This window comes from Girardinichthys multiradiatus, chromosome 8 (genome assembly GCF_021462225.1).
Source record: "Girardinichthys multiradiatus isolate DD_20200921_A chromosome 8, DD_fGirMul_XY1, whole genome shotgun sequence".
In the NCBI taxonomy this organism is placed as follows: Eukaryota; Metazoa; Chordata; class Actinopteri; order Cyprinodontiformes; family Goodeidae; genus Girardinichthys; species Girardinichthys multiradiatus.
Window position 1 is genome coordinate 12877442 of NC_061801.1, and position 27251 is coordinate 12904692.

The 27251-nt window shown below is 42.4% G+C and overlaps 2 protein-coding genes and 1 long non-coding RNA gene across 10 annotated transcripts in view; 2 read left to right on the forward strand and 1 right to left on the reverse strand.

The window, feature by feature from the left end:
* Nucleotides 1-21913, forward strand: part of tnpo1 (transportin 1) — a 40704-nt gene extending 18791 nt beyond the window's left edge. For 2 of the 3 annotated variants that reach the window (XM_047372324.1, XM_047372323.1), the window contains exons 7-25: nt 1811-1892; nt 2935-3057; nt 3344-3462; nt 3739-3799; nt 4037-4208; nt 4398-4550; nt 4629-4854; nt 5890-6061; nt 10990-11076; nt 11167-11274; nt 12225-12383; nt 12468-12555; nt 12645-12743; nt 12833-12928; nt 15200-15275; nt 16117-16216; nt 16296-16370; nt 17864-18002; nt 18146-21913. In XM_047372324.1, the coding sequence (XP_047228280.1) occupies nt 1811-1892; nt 2935-3057; nt 3344-3462; nt 3739-3799; nt 4037-4208; nt 4398-4550; nt 4629-4854; nt 5890-6061; nt 10990-11076; nt 11167-11274; nt 12225-12383; nt 12468-12555; nt 12645-12743; nt 12833-12928; nt 15200-15275; nt 16117-16216; nt 16296-16370; nt 17864-17971 (2104 nt within the window). In that variant the 3' untranslated portion in view covers nt 17972-18002; nt 18146-21913. Of the gene's footprint in view, nt 1-1810; nt 1893-2934; nt 3058-3343; nt 3463-3738; nt 3800-4036; nt 4209-4397; nt 4551-4628; nt 4855-5889; nt 6062-10989; nt 11077-11166; nt 11275-12224; nt 12384-12467; nt 12556-12644; nt 12744-12832; nt 12929-15199; nt 15276-16116; nt 16217-16295; nt 16371-17863; nt 18003-18145 lie in introns of those variants that run through there. The other variant, XR_007039277.1, reaches the window with a different exon arrangement.
* LOC124872389 lies at nt 56-26315 on the reverse strand. The gene is made up of 4 exons (XR_007039278.1): nt 25900-26315; nt 25604-25733; nt 652-725; nt 56-240 (listed from the first exon to the last, which is right to left on the reverse strand). It is a non-coding gene; the product is annotated as an uncharacterized LOC124872389 (long non-coding RNA).
* Nucleotides 25749-27251, forward strand: part of fcho2 (FCH and mu domain containing endocytic adaptor 2) — a 60121-nt gene continuing 58618 nt past the window's right edge. For 3 of the 6 annotated variants that reach the window (XM_047372317.1, XM_047372318.1, XM_047372319.1), the window contains exon 1: nt 25750-25917. In XM_047372317.1, the coding sequence (XP_047228273.1) occupies nt 25885-25917 (33 nt within the window). In that variant the 5' untranslated portion in view covers nt 25750-25884. Of the gene's footprint in view, nt 25918-27251 lie in introns of all 6 variants that reach the window. The other 3 variants (XM_047372320.1, XM_047372321.1, XM_047372316.1) reach the window with 2 other exon arrangements.

A 27251-nucleotide genomic window follows, 5' to 3' on the forward strand; every position in this document is an offset into this window, starting at 1 on the left:
TCTGGATGCTCTATTTTGAGTGACTAAGAATGGTGTTTTCAAAACCTATTTGCTGAAAATCAGGTTATTTTATACATTTCACAGTAAACGTGTTATCGTGTTATTTTAGAAGCTCTGTGGCAAAGAAATGAAGGTGCTAGGTAAATCTTTATTTACTGTGTTGATCATCCAGAGTCTCAGGTCCCCTCTTATGCTCTGTTTTCTTCAGCTCACCTCACAGGTTTTATACAGCATTGATGTCTGGGAATGAAGGTGGACATGTTAATTCTGTGTTAATTTGGCCAAATGTTTTAGATCATTAGCCTGTTGAGAGACCCAAAGAGGGCCCATTATCAGATTACTGGTGGAAACCACCAGATTATTTATTTAAAATGTAACAAAGAAATTATACCATGCACTCTAACAAGGTTCCTTGGGCATTTGGAAGGAAAATAAGACAATCTTTGTCTCATCTGACCAAATAACACAATTTCAGTTTCAGGGCCTTGCCAACTCCAGATGTTTATATTTGTGATGGTATGACAGAAAGGCTTATTCCTCCCATGCCTCTAAAAAACTGCCTGGCATGTAGATAGGTTGTTCTGGAGACTTGGTGAGCCCAAGATGCTACTCTGTTGCAGTGAACTTTAGAGATTTTATTTATTTTTTTACCTTTCTTACCACCCTGCTCACTCCCTGCGGTGGCAAAACAAACTTGGGTCCTTATCTGCTTTAATGGCCAGTTGCTGAAAGAAAATGAGAAACAAGGAAACTGAATGTCATGAATTACCAATTAGAAGTTCAATAAACTCAACATAAAAAAGTATTAATAAAAGTAAAAAAATCTTCAGTTACGTTTTTTTTAGAGGAATTGTTAGGGAAACAAGTAATTTGTCAGGTCTTTTTTTGCCCACTGGATCAATTTACTCAAATAAAAGGTTGAATTAGTGACAGACAACACTGACGCAGTAAAAATAAATGTACAAATCTTTACCAGGGTAGAAAACATGTCTGTATGTGTAGATTAGGAAATATTTGGCTTTAAGTAAGTAAGTACTCTTTATTTATAAAGCACCTTCCCCAGATAAAATCACAAAGTGCTTTACAAGAATAAAATAAATGATAACGACAACTAATTAAGTAAAATCCTGTCGAAGTATGTTTTTAGGTTTTTTTCAGAGTCAGCTGAGACGATGGAGCACAGAGAGAGTGGAAAGGAGTCATGTGGTCTCTCTCGTTCGTTCCGGTTAAAGCCTCGCCACTGCATTCTGCACAGTGTGAAGTGTGAATCTGCAGATAGTTATTGTAGAGCCACAGCTTAATTTCTGACAACCATTGACTAAGTTCATGTAGTTTGCACAGGCATTTTAAAGGTGAATTACAATCAAATGTGATCAACATAGATATGATAAGACCCATTTTTATAGCTCTTGATGATTTTACCTAAGGGGTAAAGATGCAAAAAAAGAGGACTGGGCCCAAAACAGATCCCCTGGGTACACCAGCAGACGGAGTACCTGTATCTGAAATCAGGTTATTCATAAAAGCAGTAAAAAATCTCTCAGCAACAATGATTTAAGCCACTGAAACAACACCAGATAAGCCAAAATACTGTGTGTCCTTTACGTTGAAGAAAGGACTAAAGTCTGTTCTTAGCCTGCCATTGACACAAGACAGTCCATTTCTGTATCCTTATGTTTGAGTGCGACCACAATATATATTTAAACAGAAGACAAGAGCGCAGAAGTAGCACAGAAGCTGCATTTACAGTGTGGAGCATGTGAGCAAAGCAAGCTGGTGTGACTCTCAAGTGGTGGTTTCTGTGTTGCAGGTCTCATGCCATCGCTTGTGTCAATCAGTTCATCATCAGCAGGACCCAGGCTCTAATGCTTCACATCGACCCGTTCATTGAGGTAAGTGAAATACATATGCGTACAGTATTGATCTGGCAAATGTGTATTAAACAGCTTTCATTCTTAAAATGTCAACATTTATCTCAAAGGCAGAAAAAAAGATGATGTAGGAAACGGTCAACGTGCAGATGTGTTCATACCCCCCTTACCCTTTTTTACATGTCACATTACAACCGGACACTTATCTGATGGATCAAATCAACGTGATGAGGTGGATGGAAACTGGTACATGGTCTTTCAAATTGTTTACACAATAAAATCTGTTACTTTGTTAGCCCTCTGCAAGCTGATACTCCTATAAAATAAAATCAGGTAAAACCAACAGCCCTTAAAAGTCTTTTAATTAGTAAACAGTCCAATGGTGTATAATTTAATCTTAGTATAAATACAGCTGTTTTGTAAATGCCTCAGAGGTTTGTTAGAGAACATGGTGGTGGCAGCATCATTCTGTGGGGATGCTTTGCTTTGGGAAGATGGACAGAAGCAATCCTGGAAGAAACCCCCGTTAAAGGCTGATCTTCCTGCAGGACAATGGCCCTTAACACACAACCTGTGGTACACTGGAATGGTTTAGATCAAATCATATTACTGTGTTAGAATGGCCCGGTCGAAGTTCAGACTATAATCAAACTGAGATTTAAAAAAAAAATAATTGAGAATCTGTGGAAAGACAGAATCGCTCCATGCAATCTGACTGAGCTGAAGCTATTTTCCAAAATCTTGGGCAAATATTTCACACTGTAGATGTGCCAAGCTGTTAGAAACATAAACCATAACTCTCATAGCTGTAAAGACAGTAAAAGGTGCTTCTATAAAGTATTGTTGAATACAAATTCACACCGCACTTTTTACATTTTTATTTGTAAAAAAAAAACATGTATCCTTCTCCATCCACTTTATGGTTATGTGCACTATTTTGTGCCGGCCTATAATATAAAATCCCAATCAAATATATTAAAGAGTACTTTTGCGAGGCACTGCATCTTATGTCATTGTCTGTTTACTACCAATAATAAGAGGCATTGGTTTGTATCTTCTGTAGAACCTGTTTGCACTGGCGACTGACGAGGAGCCGGAGGTGAGGAAGAATGTTTGCAGAGCCCTCGTCATGCTGCTGGAGGTTCGCCTGGATCGTCTTCTGCCTCACATGCACAACATCGTAGAGGTAAATGTGTTCAGCAGCTCACAGGCTGAGCCTGATTCTGAGAAACAATGAAAATGTGTACTCCATCCATCCGTCCGTCCGTCCATCCGTCCATCCATCCATCCATCCATCCATTCATACATCCATACATACATAGTTTGAAAACCAAAAGTATGAAAATTTGACTCTGAAATGTGACCTGTCAAGGTTTGTTTTAACCTTTGTTAGGCTGCACACAGTCTGTGTTTATATGAGCGAAATGAGATATACATGACGGTTGCTGGTTATATCTTTCTTTTTACTGCAGTACATGCTGCAGAGGACTCAGGACCCAGATGAGAATGTTGCCTTGGAGGCCTGTGAGTTCTGGCTGACACTGGCAGAGCAGCCAGTGTGTAAAGAAGTGCTGTGTGGTCACCTCTCTCAGTAAGAAACCACTCACACAACTTGTGTTGCATTATAATTTTAGTAGTGCTTGATTCATAGCTGCCTGAGGAAGCGAATCATTTTCTTCCTCATGGGCTCATGGTGGGATGAGTAAGAATCTCTCTGGCTGTTGGCCTCTGTGATATCATCTGTCACTAAACTGCCACATTAAATTGTGCCTAAAGTAGGCACTCAGATGTGAGTGATTGCCTGTGAGCCTTGACCTAACCTTGCACCTTTTTTTTTACTTTCTTTTATCTCTGGCTTTTGCTCCAGGCTCATTCCTGTACTTGTCAATGGGATGAAATACTCAGAGATTGACATTATCTTGCTCAAGGTCAGTCTGTGTACCCTAATGTGTTTACCTGGAAATAAAATGATGAATTGCTCCATGAATCAAGATGACAGGCAGCTGAATTAAGTTGTCCCTACTGTAACAGTACATCTGAGAGATGTTGGTACTTTGGAAGAAAGCATTTATTAAAGTAATTTAGATATTATTCAGTTACTGTTTACATTGTGAACATGTAACACAAAAGCCCCTTTTAGCTGGGTTTTCCATCTTTGTCCTCAGGGGGACATTGAGGAAGATGAGGCCATTCCAGACAACGAGCAAGACATCAGACCACGCTTCCACCGCTCCCGCACAGTTGCCCAACAGCATGAGGGTGATGGGATTGAGGAAGACGATGATGAAATGGATGATGAAATGGATGATGATGATACCATTTCTGATTGGAACCTGCGTGAGTTTTATGCTCATTCTTATGGAGAGGAATAGACGACTGAAAGTTTTCCTTTTTAATACCAACTGCTTATACCTTTGCAGAGAATTTGTAAAGAAACAGTTTCCTGTTTCTGTCCTTTTTTTCCTTTCCGGTTTTGTGTGTTATTTCTGTTCGGACACGTCTGTATCTACGCTCTCTAAATGTTAGGAAAGTGTTCTGCAGCAGCACTGGACGTGTTGGCCAATGTGTTCAGGGATGATCTGTTGCTGCACATTCTTCCACTGCTCAAAGAACTGCTTTTCCATCCTGACTGGGTAGTAAAAGAGTCTGGCATCTTAGTGCTGGGGGCTATAGCTGAAGGTAAGATCAGGAGGAAGACACTGGGATAGAAAAAAGGTCAGAAGACAACTTTAGATGTTTCTTTCTCCTTTTTCCCAGGTTGCATGCAAGGCATGATCCCATACCTACCTGAGCTCATCCCACATCTCATCCAGTGCTTGTCTGACAAAAAAGCACTGGTGCGATCCATTACCTGCTGGACACTGAGTCGCTACGCGCACTGGGTGGTCAGCCAGCCCCCAGATATTTACCTGAAGCCTCTAATGACTGAGCTACTGAAGCGCATACTGGATAGCAACAAGCGTGTGCAGGAAGCTGCTTGCAGGTAAAGAAAATATCCTGCTAAATCAAACTCTATTCCAACTTATTCACAGCAGAAAGTATTCACACCTGTTCAACCTTTTCTGATTTTGCCTCTTAACAGCCACAAGGACAGTATATTTTATTGGGATCTTCTGTGAGCAACAGAAAAGAAGTGCAAATGAAAATGAATACATGGTTTTTTAAAATTTAAATCAGGAAAAGCTAACCTGCATAGATATTCAGTCTCACTCAAGGGAGTACTTTGTAGAACCACATTTCTTTATAATTAAAGCTGAAAATATTTTAAGGTATGTCTTAGTATGTCTTAGGTATGACTAAAGATTTTGCTCGTTATTCTTTGCAAATTAACACAAGCTCATTCAGATTAGACGGAGAGCGTCTTTCAACAGATTCTTAAATGGGTTTAAGTTTGGATTTGGACTGGGCCAAATTAATAAATTAATTAGCTTGGATCCAAACCATTTTATTGTAGGTCTGACTGTATCTCCAGGCTCGTTGTCCTTTTAGAAGCTGAACCTCTGCCCAAGTCTCAAGTCTTCTGTAGCCTCTAACGGGTTTCTACCAGGATCGCCCTGTATTTGGCTCCCCATCAACTAGCTGAGCAGGGGCTTCTCCACAGCTTTCTCCCTGACCGGTCTGCTTTGTTCCTTGGTCTTCATGGTGCCGTTTGTTCACTAATGTTCTCTAACAAACCTGTGAGGCCTTCACAGAAAGACTGCTTATACTGAAATTAAATTACACACACATGGACTTTATTTACTACTTAGGTGGCTTTCTGAAGGGAGGTGGATTTTATTTAGCTGTGTTAACGTAAAGGGAGCATAAATAAACATCACACTTTTCAGAAGTTTAGTTGTAAAACACATTTTGAAAATCGTGTAATTTCTTCCCCTTCACAATTATGCACTACTTGGAGTTGGTCTAATCCATAAAATCCAATTTAAAATACACTAAAATGTGTGGTTGTAATGTGGCTAAATGTAAAAAGGCCATTGAACTGATCAAAACCTCTCTGTCTTTAATTTCTCCCAAATAGTGCCTTTGCCACTTTGGAGGAGGAGGCTTGCACAGAGCTGGTACCTTACCTGGCATTCATACTGGACACACTGGTATTTGCTTTCAGCAAGTACCAGCACAAAAATCTGCTCATTCTTTATGATGCCATAGGGACGCTGGCAGATTCTGTGGGACACCATCTAAATAAACCGGTACGCAGGACAACAAAATGTGCTGTTTCGCTTCCTAGTTTGTGTTAATTTGACATACCACATACTATTGTGTGCTTCCTCGTTTTACCTTTGTTGTGCTAGTAGTAGTAAGTGCACTTTCAGATCTTATGAATCTAGACATCCCTTCCTGAAGGTAAAACAAAAAACACAACTTCTACTTGTTACATTATGGATTGTTAGATAACTGTGGTTCTATTTCATCCCTACTGACCGCCAGAGGGCGGTGCTGAAAGCACTGAATGTTCCCTTCGCGCATGCGCAGTTCAAGTAATTATACCGATAACAGAGTCACACCTGTGACACCGGATGACCACAAAGGCTATATATGCCTACGTCATCCGAGGCTCTGTTCCTTATTTCTTCTCGCGTGCTGTTCGTATAAGCTTTGCTTCCCCGTTGCCTGGCCACCCTGTCACTTGCTGGCTGGAGTTGTGGTATTTTCGCCCTCCTAGGGCTGCAACGGGTTGATCTTAGTGAAGGATTTCTGCAGGTAAGTTTGCTGTTTGTTGGTGACAGCAGCGTTCGCGCCCCCTCTCCCAGCTCACGGCCTGTTGTTACTGTGTCTGTGGTGTTATTGCAGCTTGGCTGCTGTTAATTTGGCTCTATACTTGGTGATGGCAGCAGGGTTCGCCCCCTCTCCCAGTGTTCTTGACTGTGTGGTCTGTTTCGGCTCACGGCGTTAAGCCTTTCTTAGAATTGTTTGATTATTATACCTGGTGACGGCAGCGATGTTCGCCCCTTCTCCCAGTGTAACCGACAGTGCGGTGTCGGCTTTTCTTGGTTGCCTCTTTTCGTATGCTTGCTCTGCTATAATTGGTGACAGCAGCGTTACCACCCCCTCTCCCAATTTTTAACAGATTTATTTTCCCATCAGAATTGGGGTGAGTCTTGTTTTCAATCTTGGACATGGATGGCTCCCACTGCTGCATGGATTGTGGAGCTGTGCTTCAGGCAGACGATGGCCATGACCTGTGCCCTACTTGCCTTGGACGTGATCACCTGGTGGAGGCGCTGTCTGAGAACCCCTGCATGAATTGTAGTTTCATGCCCTGTGCGTTGAGGGTGGCTCGGTTGGCCCAGTTGTGCCCTCAGGATGATGCTGACCTCCCGTCCTCTGGGCAGGTGGCCCCCTCAGGTGTTCAAAGCGCCGTGGTGAGACCACAGTATCTGTGCCCCCCTCTAGGAGGAACCGAGCCAAGTCTGACCAGGGCCTGGCCACAAGGGTTGAGCAGTTGTCGACAGAGTTAGCAGAGATGAAGTCGTTGTTGCAAACGCGTCATTCTGATGCCTCACCTCCAACCGGGCTCTCTTCCCCACCCATGCCTGATTTATCTGTGGAGGAGGATGTTTCATCTCTGGCTGCGTCAGCCTCTCAATTTAGAGATGAGGAAGAGGCGCAGTCCTCCCAAGCCTCTGAGACTGGCTAATTTTCTTCGCAAAGTGCACTTGGTGAGTCCAGTGACGGCTCTATGCGGGAGGTCACGTGTATGGCCTTGAGGCAGCTGCAGCTGGAACTCCCGCTAGGAGAGGTGTCTGCTTCCGGAAGTGCCTTTTTCAGGCGTGGACGGGCTCCTATTCCCTTTTCTGTCCTTCCGTCACAGGAGTACCTGAGGGAGTTGCACGCCTGTTGGCGGGACCCAAGAGCATTGTCGCGTCTCTCCACAGACGGCCGAATGTTGGCTGCCATGCACGAGTCAGTCAAGGCAGCCCTGGAATGTATGCCAGCAGTTGAACCCGCTGTTGCTTCACTGATCATGTCACCAGATGAAGCCATGTCTCCTGATATCCGATGATCACGTACTCAATGTTGGGTTACGGATGACCTCCTGTGTAAAGCATACGATGCAGGAGCGGGTGCTGGCCGCCTTGGCAATTCCATGGCACACCTCATGTTTCCCCTCTCTGCATCCCTTCAGGACGCTGGTGGTGCAACTGCGGCAGTTGGGTTTAGCGACGCATCCTTGCAGGCCTTTGCGCTGATGACCAAAGAGCTCGGCCGTGTCATATCTTTTCTCGTCCAAGCTCATCGACAGGTCTGGCTGGCGCAGTCTCCTCTGACCAAAGCATGCCGTTGGATCCTCATAACTCCCCCAGTTGTGCCGGGGGAGTTGTTCAGATCAGCAGCTTTGGAGACGCTGGAGCGAAATGTTCAGGTGCGCCAGACTAACCAGCAGCTTTCTGGCCTCCGCAGGAGTATGCCCCCTCCTCCTCAGCGCTCGAGCCGTCCTTCCGTTCGCCCGAGTGCTGGGCCGCCACCTCGGCATGGTGATAGATCTGGGGGTTTCTATCCCCGAGAGGTGCAGCAGAGACCCGGCAGGGACTTTTGTCAGCCAGTCCACTGCCCAGTTAGACAGACCCGGGATCCTGGTCCCCCCTCCTCAAAGTCAACTTGGCGAAGAGTTGCCTGGTTCCGTCTCAGACGACCACTTTATTTGGGATGCTTTTGGACTTGACTACTATGTGGGCTCGTCCATCTGTTCTCATGGTGGCTGACATGCTCCAGTTGGTCAGTCAATTCAGGCTGGGCAGGCGGTTTCCCTACATCACCTTCCTGCAGCTGCTAAGCAAACTGACTTCAGTCACTCGTGTTGTGCCCTTGGGTTTGCTCCTTCTGCATCCTTTGCAGAGGTGGCTCAACAGCTTTCGCCTGGACGCCAAGCTGCACAGGCTCACGGTGATGTGGATTTGCCTTTGTGCCCTAGCTCCATGGCGAGACGAGACTTATTTGTCCAAGGGCGTCCCAATGGAGTTAGTGGTGTGTCGCAGGGAGGTGGTCACAACAGATGCCAGCCACATGCGCTGGGTGGCAACAGAGAGCGGTCCAGGGTCTCTGGCGTCAGCAGTAGCCCTGCGAACACATAAATGTGCTGGGGCTGTACACATGGCCCTCAGGCATTTCTGCCCCACCTAGAGGGACGGCATGTGCTAGTTCGAACAGACAACACCTCTGTCGTTTACCACATCAAACATCAGGGAGGCAACAGATCGGCGCGCCTTCTAGAGGTGTCCTGGGATCGTCTGGAGTGGGCCTCTCTTCATCTGTCCACCCTACGAGCGATTTATTTACCTGGGGAGCGCAGTCAGGTTGTGGACTCTCTCTCTCGCCAGGCCCCTGCTCCGGGAGAGTGGTCCCTTCACTGCGATGTGGTGCACATTATCTGGGGCCGCTTTGGTCATGCGGAGGTGGATCTGTTTGCCACGGAGTCAACTCATTGCCCCTTGTGGTATTCTCTAACAGGGGCATCAGGCGCACTGGGCCAGGACGCTCTAGCTCATCCCTGGCCTCGGGTTCTCCTGTACGCTTTTCCGCCCTTCTACCTGATTTGGCCTACTCTACGGAGGGTTCCCGGAGAGGGCCACAGGTTGTTGCTGGTGGCTCCGTTATGGCCAGCACGGCCGTGGTTCCCGCTGCTTCGGAGTCTGTGTCACGGCTGTGTCTTCCAACCAGGAGGGATTTGCTGTCCCAGTTGGGGGGACGGATATGGCACCCTGATCCTCAACATCTCCAGCTGTGGGCATGGCCACTGGGAGGCTGACTGGGTGTTCGGACCCTGTCAGGCACACCATATTGAGTGCTAGGGCACCCTCCACTCGTCAGCAGTATGACAACAGATGGCGTCTTTTTCTCAGTGGTGTTATGCCCGCAATGAAAATCTGGTTTCCTGTCCGGTGCCCACTATTCTCCAGTCTCTGCTTGATAAGGGCTGCTCTCCTTTGACCCTCAAGGTATATGTCGCAGCAATTTCATGTCGTCATGCATCTCTTGACGACCGAGCGGTGGGGAGCCATGATATGGTCTCTCTTTTTCTGCGCGGTGCTCGTGGTGGCGCCCGCCGCTTTTTTGGAGAGTGCCCAATTGGGATCTGCCCTTGTTTCTCAACGCTTTGTGCTGCTCCCCTTTCGAGCCTTTGGTGCAGCCAGATCTCAAGTGGCTCTCATATAAGACTGCCTTTTTGTTAGCTATTGTTTCGGCTAAGAGGGTTGGCGAGCTGCATGCTCTTTCTGTCAGTCCCTCGTGTCTCCGATGGGGTCCAGATGATTCTGGTGTTGCCTTGTGGCCTAACACTGCGTTTGTGCCTAAGGTGTTGTCCAGTTCGCCCTGTAACCAGCCATTAAGGTTGGCTCGGTTTCGGCCGCAGTCAGGTGCAACGGCGGATGGGTCTGAGTTATTGTGCCCAGTACGGGCACTGGAGGCATACGTTGCGGCCACTGAAGCTGTTAGACGCTCAGACCAGCTTTTCCTGTGCTATGGCGGTCCCAGGCTGGGTTGTCCTCTTTCTAGACAACATCTCTCCTACTGGATTGTGAATGTCATCTGCCACGCCTATAGTGCAGGACACTGTCCGCTGCAGGTCCGTGTGAAGGCCCACTCTGCCAGGAGCGTCTCTGCTTCCTGGGCTGCTATGAGGGGGGTTCCGCTGGAGGCCATATGTGCTGCTGCATCATTGGCTTCCCCAAGCACATTTGCCAGGTTCTACAATGTTAATGTGGCTGCCCCTCATCCCCTGGGCCAGGTTCTTTTGCGAGGCTCCGCTGGGCCCTCTCAGTGAGGTATGTGCTCAGGATTCCTCGTGACATGGTTGGTATTAGTCATTCAGTGCTTTCAGCACTGCCCTCTGGTGTTCAGTAGGGATGAAATAGAACGAAGGTTACGTATGTAACTACGGTTCTATGAATCCTACAAGAAGATTCTGTAGGAACAGAGCCTTGGATGACGTAGGCATATATAGCCTATGTGGTCATCCGGTGTGTCACAGGTGTGACTCTGTTGGTATAATTACTCAAACTGCGCATGCGCGAAGGGAACATTCGGTGCTTTCAGCACCGCCCTCTGGCGGTCATCCGGGATTCATAGAACCGTAGTTACATACGTAACTTTCGTTTTAATTTTGTGTTGAATTTAATAGGAATACATCCAGATGTTGATGCCACCACTCATACAGAAATGGAATCAGCTCAAAGATGAAGACAAAGATCTTTTTCCTTTGTTAGAAGTAAGTTTCAGTGGTTCAGTTCAGGTTTTATTATAGTTTCATAGTTAAAATGTACTACTGATAATGTCTTCTCCCTTCTGCCTTCCTCAGTGTTTATCCTCTGTAGCCACAGCCCTTCAAAGTGGCTTTCTGCCCTACTGTGAGCCCGTTTACCAGCGATGCGTCAACCTTGTCCAGAAGACGCTCGCTCAGGCGATGGTGAGTGTGTAGGGTTTAGAAAAGTCAATCGACCATTATTAACTTTGCACTGATCTGTTTTGCAGAAAGTAAGATTTATTTAAGGTTTAAAATAATTCACCATTTCTAACTGGATGTTGTTGAGAAATGATTGGGCAGCTTACATTTCCTGAAGTTTGGCATTGCAGCATTACTATATCCTCACTGAGAGTAATAATAATTTGAGAATATTTCAGAGGCGTTAGAGATGCACCCCCCAAGCGGAGCGATCGTCTGATGACTGAAATCTGATGTATTTTTTTTAAGCTTATTCAGGCCTGATCGATGATAGCCAGTTCAGGAATTCAAGCAGTGGAAGCATCAAACCTAACTTCTACCAGATCTTGCTGACAGCAACCTTCTTTAGTGTGGAGGCTATTATTGAGTGAGAAATGCTCAGGCACTTTTTTTCAGCATGAGTCAGAGATGTTAGGAGCTACTTAAGGGGAAACTGTATTTGCACCATGTTGAGACATGGCTTTGATTTATTCAGGCTATGAAATAGCAAGAGAGAGAAATACTTTTAGTATATAACAGGAAGGTTGAATGTTTCATCCTTCTGAGCTTAAACCCTCTGTCTGAACATGCTGGATTTGAAATCTCAGAGGCAAGGGCAGAGTCAGGCAAAATGCTAAAAATAAATTAAAATGTCAGCTCTATAATCATTTTGTCTGTTTTAAATGGTAAAGCCCAGGCAGTGTGACATTGCCTCTGCTCCTGATAGAAATAATTAATGTCGCTCAGGAAAGGAACACGTAAAAAATAAATAAAAGCTGTTCTTAAATTGTAGTTCTTATATAGAACAATAATCAGAGTTGGCTCAAATTGATAGCAGCTGAGATCGGATACCGGTCACAAAACCCTGATTGGTGCATCTATGAAATTATTATAATTTGATTAAAAGATTATCCTTTTTTTCTACCACTGTTCAGCTTCATCAGTCACAGCCTGATCAGTATGAGGCGCCGGACAAAGACTTCATGATCGTGGCTCTGGATCTTCTGAGTGGACTGGCTGAGGGTTTGGGTGGCACCATCGAGCAGCTGGTTGCCCGCAGCAACATCCTCACTCTTATGTATCAGTGCATGCAGGTAAACGGCTGTCAAAGCACATTGCTTGATAAACTGGTAAACTGACATGCATTGTTCATAATATTTTGTTTCCTTCAACTTCAGGACAAAATGCCTGAGGTGCGCCAGAGCTCTTTCGCTCTGCTTGGGGATCTCACCAAGGCTTGCTTTCAGCATGTAAAACCTTGCATCGGTATGTCCCGTGTTGTCGTTGTCTTTGAAGCTAGGCTTGGTAATAAGCTGTTGGTCAGTCACTATGCTGATTGATTTTCTTTCTTTCAGCTGATTTTATGCCTATACTGGGTACAAATTTGAACCCAGAGTTGATATCTGTGTGCAACAATGCAACTTGGGCCATCGGAGAGATTTCTATACAAATGGGTGAGTGACATGCTTCCAGCTCGTCCCATTTTACCCAGTAAAATCTATTTTAAGCAATAACATTGTTTCTTATTTTAAATGCAATGCAGGGCCTGAAATGCAGCCATACATTACCATGGTGCTGCACCAGCTGGTGGAGATCATAAACAGACCCAATACTCCAAAGACTCTACTGGAAAACACAGGTACCACACGGTGGTAGTGCTGAGCCAGCCACACAGGGAGGTGCTCACTTACTCTTTCACTCACTCTCCTAGGTCCTATTCAGTCAGTACTTTCCACACTTACAAGGATGCCTGTCCTGGTCTGTTAATCTCTGTCCAAACAACCTTTCTCAAAGAATGAGCCTTACAGGTTTTGCTGGTTTTTGCTTAATCTGCTCAACTATTTCAGTTATTGACTTGCAGCCCGCCACAGAGACCTCTGAGTTCAGATAAAAGAAAATGCAATTGTGGGCGAGCCCCGGTGCTAAATTTCTGACGCTCCTTAAATGAGCAAAACCATGTAAGAGCCCAGTCTTGGAGTTGACTAATCTGCGACTAACAAGTGAAGTAGGACGCTGAGATAGAACCGAATGAAAAGCCTCACAGCCTAGTTACTAAAGGCATACTTCTCTCATCTGTTAAACAGTAATCCTGAATGATTGAGAGAATGCCTAAACCAGCACACACAGGGCACGTAGCATAGAAATGTAGCCTAATTCTCTAAATGGTTACACTCTGCTTTTGTTTTCACCATTAAGAACTGCAACAGGATGAGTCAAAACAACCATCTAATCAAAAACACAAGCAAGGGTGAAGTGTGACCTGATAAAAAGACACATGAGGGATTCTGTAGATGTGTACCTGTTTGTTTGCGCTGTCAGTTTATGTGTTGCTTTTATTTACTGTTCTTTAAATGTGAATGCATTTCTGCTAATAGATGTTAAATGTTAAGAATGGCCAATGTTTAATGCAGGATACATGATGATTGAAGAGTAACCATGACTTTCAAATCACATAAGAATACCCAAATGTTTTAATGTCTGACAATGAAATTTTCCCCACTCTGTTTTCACTATACAGTGCCTTGCAAATGTATTCATACACCTTGAACTGCAAAAGACAAAATGGTGTCGAGATGAACCTTCCAGCAGGTCAATACCAAGCATACAGTCAGAGCTACATTGGAATGGTTCATTCCAATGTATATTCCTCTGTTAAATTGGCCCAGTCAAAGTACAGACATAAATCTGAGAATATGTCGCAAGACTTGGAAATGTATGTTCACAGATGCTTTCCATCCACGCTTGAGCTGCTTTGCAAACGGGCAAAACCTTCTCTGTCCAGATATGCCAAGCTGGTAGAGACATTCCTAAAACGTTATTGCAGTGAAAAGTGGTTTCACAAAGTGTTTTCAAAACAAATGCACACCACACTTTTCAGATTTTTATCAGTAACACATTTCTCTTTTAAATTATGCAAAACATTCCAATTAAATTCATTGGAGTTTGTGGGTGTAATGTGAATAAATGTGAAGTGGTTCAAGGGAAGATGTATGAATACTTTTGTAAAGCACTGTTGTAAAACATCACAGACAGAAGGTCAATGAAATTAAAAGAGTAAAGTCAGACTTTTCAGCCATGTTTAAAGCTAATGTTAAACAAAGAAACAGGCTGCCGTGGCTGGGAATTCTTGGAGAGTACTGTGGCACTCCCTAGTTTGCCTCTGATCAGCTGATCCTGCACTGAACTTTACTCTAATGAGCGAACCATCTGCTTTCTGCATGTGTCATTGGACTGTTCATAAATGCCTGTTTGTTAATGAGAATGTTGCATAGTTTTGTGTCTCTTAAACTTAGGTCCTCCCTCCTCTCTGCGTCATAAGAACCTGCTGTGCTGGATTCTAGTCTCCCTCCATGTAGTTGGCTTGGAGTAATCTTTCATTTCTTTTTGAAAAAAGAAAACAAACAAACCAAATATTTCTGTTTTTTTATTGAAATTAACATTTGTGAGTTTAAGGGAGAAATCTCTGAAAAGCCACGTTAGCTGCTCTTGCACATGCCACGCCTTTTCTGCTCACCTGTTTATGGGATTGTGCATTTGAAGTTAAGCTAATGAAATTGAATCCGTTTTCTTATCAGATTTGAAAAGCTGTTTGATCCATAACGGTTGCTGAAAGCAAACATCCATGTTTGCCTTTTTTCTATGAATGTCTTGTCAGAGTTGTCGATGTGTTCTCCCTTAAACGTTCTGTATGTCTTCTTTTAGAGTGCCATGTTTTACATTCCTGCCCACGACTGAAGGGGGCAGTAATAATCAACGCTAGTGAAGTCTTCTGTTTATTATCATACACAGATTCTGTTGATTTATGTCTCTGAGTTGTTTGTTTTTTCTTTATTTTTTCTCCTCCCCCCTCCTCATTGCTCATGTCTTCGTTGGCGTTTGGTGGTGTGTAACCGTGATTGCGTTACCTTAGCAATAACAATTGGTCGTCTTGGTTACGTTTGTCCTCAAGAGGTGGCACCCATGCTACAGCAGTTTATAAGACCCTGGTGTGTATTATTCAATCTTTTATTTAATTCATCTTCTCTCTGCTCTTCTCGTCTGTCGCCCTGTTCCTCCCCTTTTCTCCCCTGTTGCTCTCCTCTTCTCTTCCTCACTTTCCTTCTAAAACAAACTTCTTTTTCAGTTTTTTCTTATTAGTTTGTAATCATTGCCGACCATGTGACTAACCCTGTCCTTTTTAGGTCCTACTTGTGATTTTTATTTTATTTTTTTACCTCAGTAGCACCTTCATGTATTACACATTAATTTGTTTAATTTCTAGTTTTTTGCCATTAATTGTCGCCAACTTCTAAGATGCATGGGATCAGACTTGTCACATGCCTGCTGGTTCAAAAACAGAGAAAGGATGCCTTTAATGCCAAAGAGCATTCGTAAATCCCTTTCTCGTTTCATAATCACCCAGCTGCATGTCCTGTCCCAAAATTATCCCAACCTTTTTCTATTAAATCTTTGAAAAACAAAGAAAAATTAAAATCAAGGTGCTATACATGAGGTTTTGCTGAACACACAGCACATAGACAACAGTAACGTTCTTAGAAGTCAGTGTAGCTGTGTTTAATGTAATACTTGATTTGTTTGGTGTGCATGCTTATTGTGTCGTAGTGATCACAGATCATGATAGTTTTTACAGCTAAGAAAGTATTAATAAGAAATCATTTGAATTGAGGGATACAGTAGTGCAGTTATGAGCCTTAAATAACTATCCTTGATTAGCGTTAATCTTACATAGTGGAAGTTGTTGGTGCACTTTTGCACAAGTTCCTTAACTTGTCACAGGATGATGCTCTTGACATATTCAATGTTAAATTTGGCCATCCCTGTTGTCAGGTGCACCTCTCTGCGAAATATAAGAGATAATGAGGAGAAAGACTCTGCATTCAGAGGAATTTGTACCATGATCAGTGTAAATCCTGGAGGCGTGGTGCAGGTGAGCTCCAGCTCTGGTCATTAGGATATCTGTGGCCTCAGAAGATGAAATGTTGCCTCACCTCTTTTCTTTGGAACAGGATTTTATATTCTTCTGTGACGCAGTGGCCTCCTGGGTAAATCCAAATGATGATCTCAGAGAAATGTTCTACAAGGTAAAATGTCTAAATATATGGTACAAATAACAATTGAAGTGACCCACTTGTAATAGTAATAGCAGGTGCTAAATTACCTTGCAAATGTTTTGATACTCCGTGAACTTTTCCCATTATGATCACTAACTGCGGTTCATTCATTCATCTTCTATACCACTTATTCCATAGAGGGTCACAGGGGAGCTGGTGCCTATCTCCAGCAGTCTACGGGCGAGAGGCAGGGTACACCCTGGACAGGTCGACAACCCATAGCAGGGCAACACAGGACAAACAACCATGCACACACTCATTCACACCTAAGGGCAATTTACCTAACAGTCATGTTTTTGGACTGTGGGAGGAAGCCGGAGTACCTGGTGAAAACCCACGCATGCACGGGGAGAACATGCAAACTCCATGCAGAAAGACCCCCGGCTGAGATTCCCAGGACCTTCTTGCTGCAACAGTGCTAGCATCTGTGCCACCGTGCAGCCCACTGGTGGCAGTGTTCTTTATTATGATTTTCTGTGGTAGAGTAGCACAAAACAGTGCGATATTGTAACATGGAGTGAAAAGGCTACATGCTTTACTGCTGCAAGATATTTTAGGGTTTGTCCCTACCAGCTCTGCACATCTACAGACTGAGGAAGGTGAACCTTTGCCCTGTATTTAGCTTCATCTATCTTCTGATGAATTCTGACCAGCATCATCTCCATGGCATGATGCTAGCATGTCCTTGTTTTACCATGGATATGTTGTGTTCAGTGTAAAGTGTAATGCTAGTTTTCTGCCACAAATAGTTTTGTAAGTTTAGATCAAAGAGTTTAACTATGGACTCATCTGATCAGAACACCTATTTCTACGTGTTTGCCGTTTCCCCTCTATGCAACTTGTAAGATTTCTTTCCACTTTCTTTTAACCAGGGCCTTCTTCTTACCTTTTCGAATAATTAACTTGTGGAGTGCACGACTAATTGTTGTCCTGTCGGCAGCTTCCCCCCCACCTGGCTCTGTGCAGCTCCTCCAGAGTTACCATGGCTTTTATGGCTGCTTCTCTGATTAACACTCTCCTTGCTTAGATTGCCTTAGTAGACTTGCAGTTACAATGTACTCTTTTCGTTTTTCTCTGTTTGAACAAACCTAGGTATTCATAGAAAAGCTTATATTAGGCTGAGATTTAATTTAAGTCCACAGGTGGACTCTATTTGGTAGGGATATTATTGGCTGCACTACATCTTATTTAGAGTTGTCAAAGTAAAGGGTTGAATTTATGTGCATGCTTAAAAAAAAAAACATCCTTTTCCTTCCAGTTTACACACATGCTACTCTGTCAAATCCCAATAAAATAAATAGTTTGTGGATGGAACGTGACAAAATGTGAAAGGTTCATGGGGTGTGAATACTTTTGGGATGCACTGTACTCTCTGGGGATAATTGTGTCCTGTATGAGATCTATTTGGAAAAGCAGCGGCCATTTATAACTTGGTATAACTCCTTCCTCGTGTTGGGTTTCAGATCCTTCACGGCTTCAAGAACCAGGTGGGCGAAGAGAACTGGAGGCGCTTCTCAGATCAGTTCCCGCTCCCCTTGAAGGAACGACTGGCAACCTTTTACGGGGTGTAAAGGTTTCCGCAGCACTGTGCCTCATCGCGGGGTCAGTTTCTTTACGGTCATCTTTTTTGTTTCTTTGATTCTTTCCATAAAAATAACATACAATACATTTCAACACTAGTGTGGAGTCATGAAGCCCTAAGAAAATTTTTTTTTTTACTAAAACAGCCTCCTTTCTCTGCACAGGTCATTCACCATGGGATACAAGACAGGGAACCATCCCAGGGAACAAGTTACCCTTTACAGGGGGGGAGGGTGCAAACCCCTCCTTGTCCTGGAGGAAGGGGTGGGAGGGAGGTGGTAGTAGCTGCAGTTCTCTGTGCCCTTAAGCACAAGCTGGGGAGGGGGAGAGACTGGCAGTTCAACCTTATCATGGGAGGATCATTCATTTAATCACGTCAATCACAAACAATGGAAATTATCTCCTTTTCTTCTTATTTTAATGTATTCTGCAGATGCTTTCAGGACTACTGAAGAGAAATTTTAGCAAACACAGATGAGTCTTTGTGGGGTATTTAGTTTAGACAGACATACCTTTCTGAGACTAATGAAAGAAATCTTAAGATTTATGTAGACTGTTTATCGAGATGCTTTATCTTAAAGCAGCTAATGCTAGGAAAGCATTTCTCTCGGCTCCACTTCTGGAAAACGTCTTTTCAGAACGCTGCATATCATCCAAAGTAAGCAACGACTTACAGGTAACCTATTATTTCAACACTTAAGCAGGGCAGAGGCTCTTGATGAAACCTCCAGGGAGCACAATTCAAGAGCAGCTTTTCTGGGATTAGGTAGCATGCTTTTAATATTGTGGAAAGCTGTTGAACATTAGTGATGTGTGTTGACAGCTGTCATTGCCATTTGATAAGGTTGTTCTTCGATCGTGTAATCCATATTTAAAGTACTTTCTGTTTGCTCTGCCAGATAATTACAGCAGCCGTCTGTAATGTAGCATGACAGGGTTTACACTTAGGTTGCGTTAAATCTTGGCTGTGATGTGACATTGGAGTGAGTCTCTCGTTTTGTTATGTGGCGTGAATGTGACATTTTTTTTTTTAGAGAGCATATCGAATCTTTAGCTCCCTAAATCCAGTTTTTTTTAATCGTCTGAAATTTCTGAAAGAAATTTTGAAGTAGAGCATGCAGGTTAGCAACCTGTTGGTCCCTTTTTTTTTTTTAGCCTCAATGATACAACACGTCTGTAAGTTTTGTGACTTTTGCAATCAGAACCACACACCCCATCAGATCAGTGTTGAATATGTTTATTTCACAGTGTATTGAAATTCTGTTGCTGGTCGTTTACCTTCCTGTGCTAAAAGCATGATCTAAGGATGACTGTGTTCTGTGTCGGGGTGGATGTCACTGTGGGGTACTTGAATGCTTTAATCTCTTGCATGTTGGTGGCCCCTCAACTCTAAAACATTTAGTGGGAAGAGGGTTGCGGGACGGAGGGGAGCTTCAATTCCATGTTTTAAAGAAGTACATAATAAACATGTATGTATTTGCAACACTGCGACGTGTATAAACCTTGCATAAAGCATACTGGAGTGCTCTCCCTGAGCCTTTCCCCCCCCATTACTGGATGTAGTTTTAAAATACTGTGAAGAATGTTTAATGTGTCTGCTTGTTCTGTGCTGTTGTATTTTTTTTATAGTGTCAAACTGTTAAAGGTTACAGCCTGAATGTATTCCATGATGAGTTGGAGAGATGGTAACTTTTGTTTTTGTGAATGTTTTTTTTTTTTTTTTTTTTTCTAACACCCAGCCAGGCATTTTTCCTCTGCTGGCCAGAGTAATAACTGCAGTATTTAATTCTCTGTAACGCACATAAAAATGTACTAAAAAGTGCTTGAATGAACGTTGTAGCCAAACCCCTCCCACCGATGATTCATTATTGCTGCTAAAACGTTTTCACTGAATGCAATAAGCATCATCTCTAGGAATATTTCAAAACTATTCACATCCCCTGAACCTTTTTATGTTTTGACATGTTATAACCACAAAGCACAAATTGTGGTAGACCAACAGAATATGGGACACGTTTATAAATCGTATAAAAATCGGAATTATGGCATTCATCTGGGTTCAGTCCCCTGAATAGAACCACCTTTGGCTGCAGTTCCAGCTGGAAGTCTTTTGCATGTGTCTCTGTCAGTGTTGCACATCTAGAGACATTTTTGCCCATTTTCCTGTGGAGACTGCCTCAGATGGAATGGAGAACTTCAGTTTTGAACAGTGATTTTTTTTTTTAAAGTCTTGCAAAGATTTTTAATTGGATTTAGCATTGCATCTCTGGCAATGTGTTTAGGTTGTCCTGCTAGTAGGTAAACCTTCTCACAGCCTGAGGTCCCGCAGTCTTTAATGGGATTTCTTCCAGCTTTTCCCTATTTATCTCCATCCATCCTTCAGCTCTCACCAGCTTCGCAGCAGGATGGTGCCACTGACTTGTTACACAATGGGGATAGTCTTTTCTTAGTATTGTGCAGTGTTCAACATTAACATTACTTATGCTAAGTTTCATTTTCATCTCTTCTGACCAGAGCACCTGAAAGTTCTGTAAACAAATTCAGCTTTGGATCTCTGTAGCTCCTCCAGATCTATCTTGGGCGTCCTGGCTGCTTCCCTGATTAATGCTCTCCCAACCAGGCCTGTCCCATTTTGGCGGGCAGCTGAATTAAATTGTACAACATACTTTTCCATCCATTTCAGAGTTAAGCACTCCTTGGTGCATGTCTGTCACATAAAGTCCAAATAAAATACATCGAAATTTGTGATTACAGCATGACAGCAAAGCTGAGCACTTTTGAAAGGGACTGGTTTCTTATCGGTAACATTTGACAAAGTAAAAATACAAGATTTAATGCATCATGGAATACAGAGGCAAATACTTGTCTGTCTGTGTGTGCGTGTGTGTTTCCCATCATTTTATTTTGTTTGAAGTGTTTTTGTCTGGCACATTCCAACTGTTTGACATGGACAGAAATGGCGTGATTCCAGCTAGATGGGGTGTGTTCAGTCCTCGTATTCGTTCACTGAAAGATTGTATGTCTTAAAAGAAAAAGGAACAGAAAAATAACCACACACAAACGAATGCCCGTTGTTACTGTGCTGTCCTTCTGACTTGACTGCTGCTAAACATCGTAGTTTTGTTTCACCACTTGAATATCTCTTTTCTAAGTGTAAACCTCAGGTTGCTTTGTTTTGTTCTTTTATCATTTCCTTAATGTGTACACCTTTTTACGCAGCCCCCCTAAATGTCCTGAAGTATAGTAAAAAGCTTGATCTTCATGTAAGAAATGGATAAACATGAATGTTAACTGACGTATTAATGCAGCACTGTGAGCCGTCAAACCTAGAGGTTAAACAACATTTCAACAATGGTAACTTGCACAAGTTTCATCTACTTTTTGCCTAAAATGATTGTGATTGAACTCAAAGTGTTTAGTGTAATCTCTACACACTGCCATATGAGTAAACATTTGAGATTTTGTTGATTTGCAATAGATGTTCAGTATACTATGTTACACACAAAAACAGGGATACGGAGTTGAAAAATACAAATAAAAAGTTTGCAAATACAAGTTTGACTTTCTACAGAGCTTTATTAAGCCACTGCATTTTATAAAGCACCTACCAGTAGTTAGCATTGACTGTGTTAAGAGCTCCTGTATTCTGTAATTCAATTAGCCTTTAAACTTCAATAGTTAATCTGCCTTCACCTTTTTTGCTAAGAGAAGCAAAAACATCATTTTGATAGACTTGGTTTCTTTCTTTTTAAATAAGCTGCTGAATTAAAAAAAAAAAACGTGATACTTTTGGGGCCACCAAATATTTTGGATCATGCAAAGACTCTATATTGTACTGTAGTAATTTTGTAATATTTGTAAGATGATATAGTGGGCGTGAATGATTACCATTGCTTGAATCTGTACATTGTTCCAATAAATTGTTTACATTATTCCGGGCCTTTTTGTCTTGTTTGTTCCTAGATTGTGCAGAGCATTTGTGCCTACTGTAGCAGAACTAGCCTGACATACCAGGCTTTAACAAGAGTCCAAAGTTAAGCCTTTGTTGCATTTTCATTGCAAACGACAAACACCAACTTCAGAGAAATCTTCAACTCCAGTAATGTGAGAACTTGCAGAGCCTTGAAAATTAACCTGGAAGCCAGAAAGAGGTTTGACCTTGTTAAATTTATAGGCTTAACCCAGAAGCAGACCTGCTGTCACCAGTCCAGAAAGGCCTTGGGACAACCCCAGTTCAACTCTGCCCTGGAGCGTTTCAAGGCAAAAGAATGTCATGTTTGTTTATGAATTTAGACTACAAGGTACATTTTAGTTCTACATAAATCATATAGATTAATGAAACAACCAAGAAATTATTTTTTTAATGTAATCCCAGGATCCATGTCTACTTCCTGGAAGGGAACCTAACGTCCAGTAAGGGATTACTCACATAAAACATACAGTAAGTGAATAGAACATTCTCTAATTTTTAACTTGCTACATATATGGGGTTGATACTACCTAAAGTCTGAGACTGGACCGTCCTGTATAATAAACCCTATATATGTACAGGGGTTGGACAATGAAACTGAAACACCTGGTTTTAGACCACAATAATTTATTAGTATGGTGTAGGGCCTCCTTTTGTGGCCAATACAGCGTCAATTCATCTTGGGAATGACATATACAAGTCCTGCACAGTGGTCAGAGGGATTTTAAGCCATTCTTCTTGCAGGATAGTGGCCAGGTCACTACGTGATACTGGTGGAGGAAAACGTTTCCTGACTCGCTCCTCCAAAACACCCCAAAGTGGCTCAATAATATTTAGATCTGGTGACTGTGCAGGTCATGGGAGATGTTCAACTTCACTTTCATGTTCATCAAACCAATCTTTCACCAGTCTTGCTGTGTGTATTGGTACATTGTCATCCTGATACACGGCACTGCCTTCAGGATACAATGTTTGAACCAATGGATGCACATGGTCCTCAAGAATGGTTCGGTAGTCCTTGGCAGTGTCGCGCCCATCTAGCACAAGTATTGGGCCAAGGGAATGCCATGATATGGCAGCCCAAACCATCACTGATCCACCCCCATGCTTCACTCTGGGCATGCAACAGTCTGGGTGGTACGCTTCTTTGGGGCTTCTCCACACCGTAACTCTCCCGGATTTGGGAAAAACAGTAAAGGTGGACTCATCAGAGAACAATACATGCTTCACGTTGTCCACAGCCCAAGATTTGCGCTCCTTGCACCATTGAAACCGACGTTTGGCATTGGCATGAGTGACCAAAGGTTTGGCAATAGCAGCCAGGCCGTGTATATTGACCCTGTGGAGCTCCTGACGGACAGTTCTGGTGGAAACAGGAGAGTTGAGGTGCACATTTAATTCTGCCGTGATTTGGGCAGCCGTTGTTTTATGTTTTTTGGATACAATCTGGGTTAGCACCCAAACATCCCTTTCAGACAGCTTCCTCTTGCGTCCACAGTTAATCCTGTTGCATGTGGTTCATCCTTCTTGGTGGTATGCTGACATTACCCTGGATACCGTGGTTCTTGATACATCACAAAGACTTGCTGTCTTGGTCACAGATGCACCAGCAAGACATGCACCAACAATTTGTCCTCTTTTGAACTCTGGTATGTCACCCATAATGTTGTGTGCATTTCAATATTTTGAGCAAAACTGTGCTCTTACCCTGCTAATTGAACCTTCACACTCTGCTCTTACTGGTGCAATGTGCAATCAATGAAGACTGGCTACCAGGCTGGTCCAATTTAGCCATGAAACCTCCCACACTAAAATGACAGGTGTTTGTAGCCCATATTTACCCGATGCCCAGTTGCTTTGTTTCCTACTTTCTGAAATGGCTTAAATGAGAAACCACATCCTTTTAAGTCACCTTATGAGTAGTTCTCTGTCATGACTACTCAGGCTGCTAATGGGTCAGGCAACTTTGCCAATACAAAAGAAGGATAATTTTAATAAAAACTTAAGCACTGAAAGCACGGACTATTTCACAAGTACCTCTGCTATGAATACCACTGCCATTTGTTTTTTAAAGGGAAATGGAGTCCATGTTTTCTCTTGAAAATTTAAAACTGAAATGGCCATCTGCAAAAAAACACAATTTTTGCTGTTCAAGATTGAAAAAAATATCTATATTTTTTTGACACATACATGCAAAACTACAAACATTGTGTAATTCAGACCTAAGAATAGAATAGTCTTCATTGTCATTGTACTGGGGGGTACAACGAAATTGTAAGTAATTCTAGAAATTAAGGAAATTTAAGGGTCGAATGAATAATGAGTCAAGATGGGTGGGAGCACAGCCCACAAACAGTTTGCTAATGACATGAATCACTGGAACCTGAGGTTTGATAAGAATAAGATAATCGTATTTGGTTCAGATGGTGGCAAGAGTGTGTGGCAAAAACCAGGTGAAGAGAACAAAGACAAGTGTGCCTATAGTCAAGTATGGTGGTGGGAGTGTCATGGTTTGGGGCTGCATTGGTGCTGCCAGCTGTGGGGAGCTAAAGCTCATTAAGGGAACCAGAGGATTCCAGTAGCAACCTGTGAAGCTCTAGTGAACTCCATGCCCAGGAGAGTTAGGGCAGTGCTGGAAAATTCAATTCCATTCAATTCAAATTCAATTCAAAAATACTTTATCAATCTCGAACGGAAATTAAATGTTGTCGTAGCTCATTATGAAGGTTATAAATAATGGTGGCCACGCAGAATATTGACACTTTGGACAAAGTTTGGACATTTTCACTTAGGGGTGTACTTACTTTTGTTGCCAACGGTTTAAACATTAATGGCTATAAGTTGAGCTATTTAGAGGAGGCACTAAATTTACACTGGTATACAAGCTGAGCACTGAATACTTTCCATTATATCAAAGTGTCATATCTGTGGTGTTGTCCCATGAAAAGATGTAATAAAATGTTTACAAAAATCTGAGGAGTGTACTCCCTTTTGTGAGATACTGTACATGCAAATGGTGCTGAGCTAATTATTTAAGTGACATTTAAAAAAATAGACCATTATATACTTTGTTTCATGCTGCTTTTTAAACAACTGCTATTTTTTTTCCTGTTCAGTCTTGAATACCATTCCCTTAGAAAGTCTCACTGGTATTCAGTCTTGAATACCAGTGAGACTTTCTAAGGGAATGAAATCCAGCTGGTGACGGCAAGAAACCCTGCAACACACCACAAAGGTTTTGAGTGTGCTGGAATGCACAAGTTAATGTAGCCATGTGAACAATAAATATAAAAAAGAATTATACTGTGCTCCTGAATTCAGAAACAAACTAAATATTCATGCTATATTTTATTTATACCCTAGGTAAACCGTATCCTAACTTAAAGCCTTTAAAACATTAAATATAAAGTAAACCATATAAGAAAAAAACGTATGACAAAAAGAACCATAATAATCTTAAACTAAACTTTGAATACCAGATAAAAATATAATTTGAAAAAAATATGAACGACTATTACGTAATAATGCTATTTAATTCTGATAGAAAAGGAATCAACCTTATAAATACTTTTCATTATATTATTATTATATAGTGTATAAGGTTTATAAATGAGCAGTTCCTTTGTACGATTGGGGAATTTACAGAGAGCACCTGAAGGCAGCATTCGAGCCAACCGTCGCCGCTGTCTGTGTTCTCGTCGGCCGATGGTAGCGCTGTTTCGTCTCGAGTCTGGGTAAGGAACCGCTGGAAAAGGAGCAGCGCAGCCTGGTGGAGGTGGAGTCTGACGGTGGGGAGGGAGAAGAAAGGGGAGAGGAGGAAAACGGTGAAAGGCACATACAACAGAGACGGGGGGGGAGAACGGTGGATGATTTTCGCTTTTAAAGTCGAATTACAGCTACTTGAAGGGTTGCGGCGAAGAAGAACGGAACAAAATGATAACGCCTTACTTCCTAGAAAATTTCTGGGTAGGTGTTGTTTATTTTAAATGCTGTTTACACCGGTGGTACACCTCATTATTCCCTCTCTGCCTATTCTGACCATATTAATCTGGTCGCAGTCGTAGTCTTGCGGTTAGTAGGTTCTGTCCGGTGCCGGCAGACTAACCGGTCCTGAACTGTCCACCCAACGTTAATGTTCTAAGCAATAATTCTGTTTTTACCCCGGGGTTTGGGCCTCTGTGAACCTATCTAACTTGAGAGGATGAAGTGTCCGCCCCTCTTTCCGGTAATTGGCCGCGTCTGGATTTCTTGGAATGTTTACGGTCAGTTCCAAGAATGCTATTGGATGCTTTGGCTGCCAGTCATAGACTCCCTGTCATACGCGTCACTTTCTTCCGTAAAGAAGTTTCAGTGAGAAGCCAGATGTTAAGTTTAGTAAGAATACACCGACAAAAGTAACAAATAAATAAATAACCATAATAAAAAATGAACAAAATGTCTGTACTGAAATTTCTGTTCTGACAGAAGCTGTTGCGCTTCTGTCAGAACTGCACTATATCTATGCTGTCAAAGGTCATCTCATTGCTCATTAGGATAGCTAGGTCAGAGCAGGTTGTAAAACAGATTTAAGGCAGTTTGTGTTGATGATTTTGCCTACTATACAATAGCAAATGACTTGTTCATTAGCCATATTTGAACTGTTTGGCATATTCGAATTAAGTGATTTGCCTCGTTTTTAAATTTTAATTGTTAAACACGGTAGCTATTCTGAATAGATTGACTAGGTATGTTAGCTACAAAAGAAAGGATTTTATCTGAAATGGATCACTGAAACCTTTGAAATGCTGTAACAGAAAAATCACAAAACATTGCTTGGTTTCAAACATGTTTTAAATTAATTTCTTGACATGAAATGAAAGTTGTCGTTGTCGTCCTTTTATTCATCCAAAAAAGTCAGGTTCATTACTGCAGAATAATATTTTCACACGCACCAAAGACTTTTGCCTTTTAAACAAGAAGACATTTTTCTTAATTGTTTTTTTATGTACATATTTTAGTTAAATTATACAATTATAATAAAAAAAATCAAATCAGTTAATCTTTGCTATGTAGGTACTTGTAAACATTAGCTTACAGACTAGTCTGTAATTCAAACATTGTCTTGTTGGACTAAAAACAAAAAAACAAAATGCGATCCTGCTAAGAGGAGCAAAAACATAGATAACAGTTGTATTCTGGGTAGGTTTATAAATTATATTGTGGGTATGTTCAATTTATATTATCATCAGGAATTCTGAACACTGCACCGTCCAATACCAAATAAAAAGCAGTTCTTGAAGGCAACACGCAACCAATGGTGT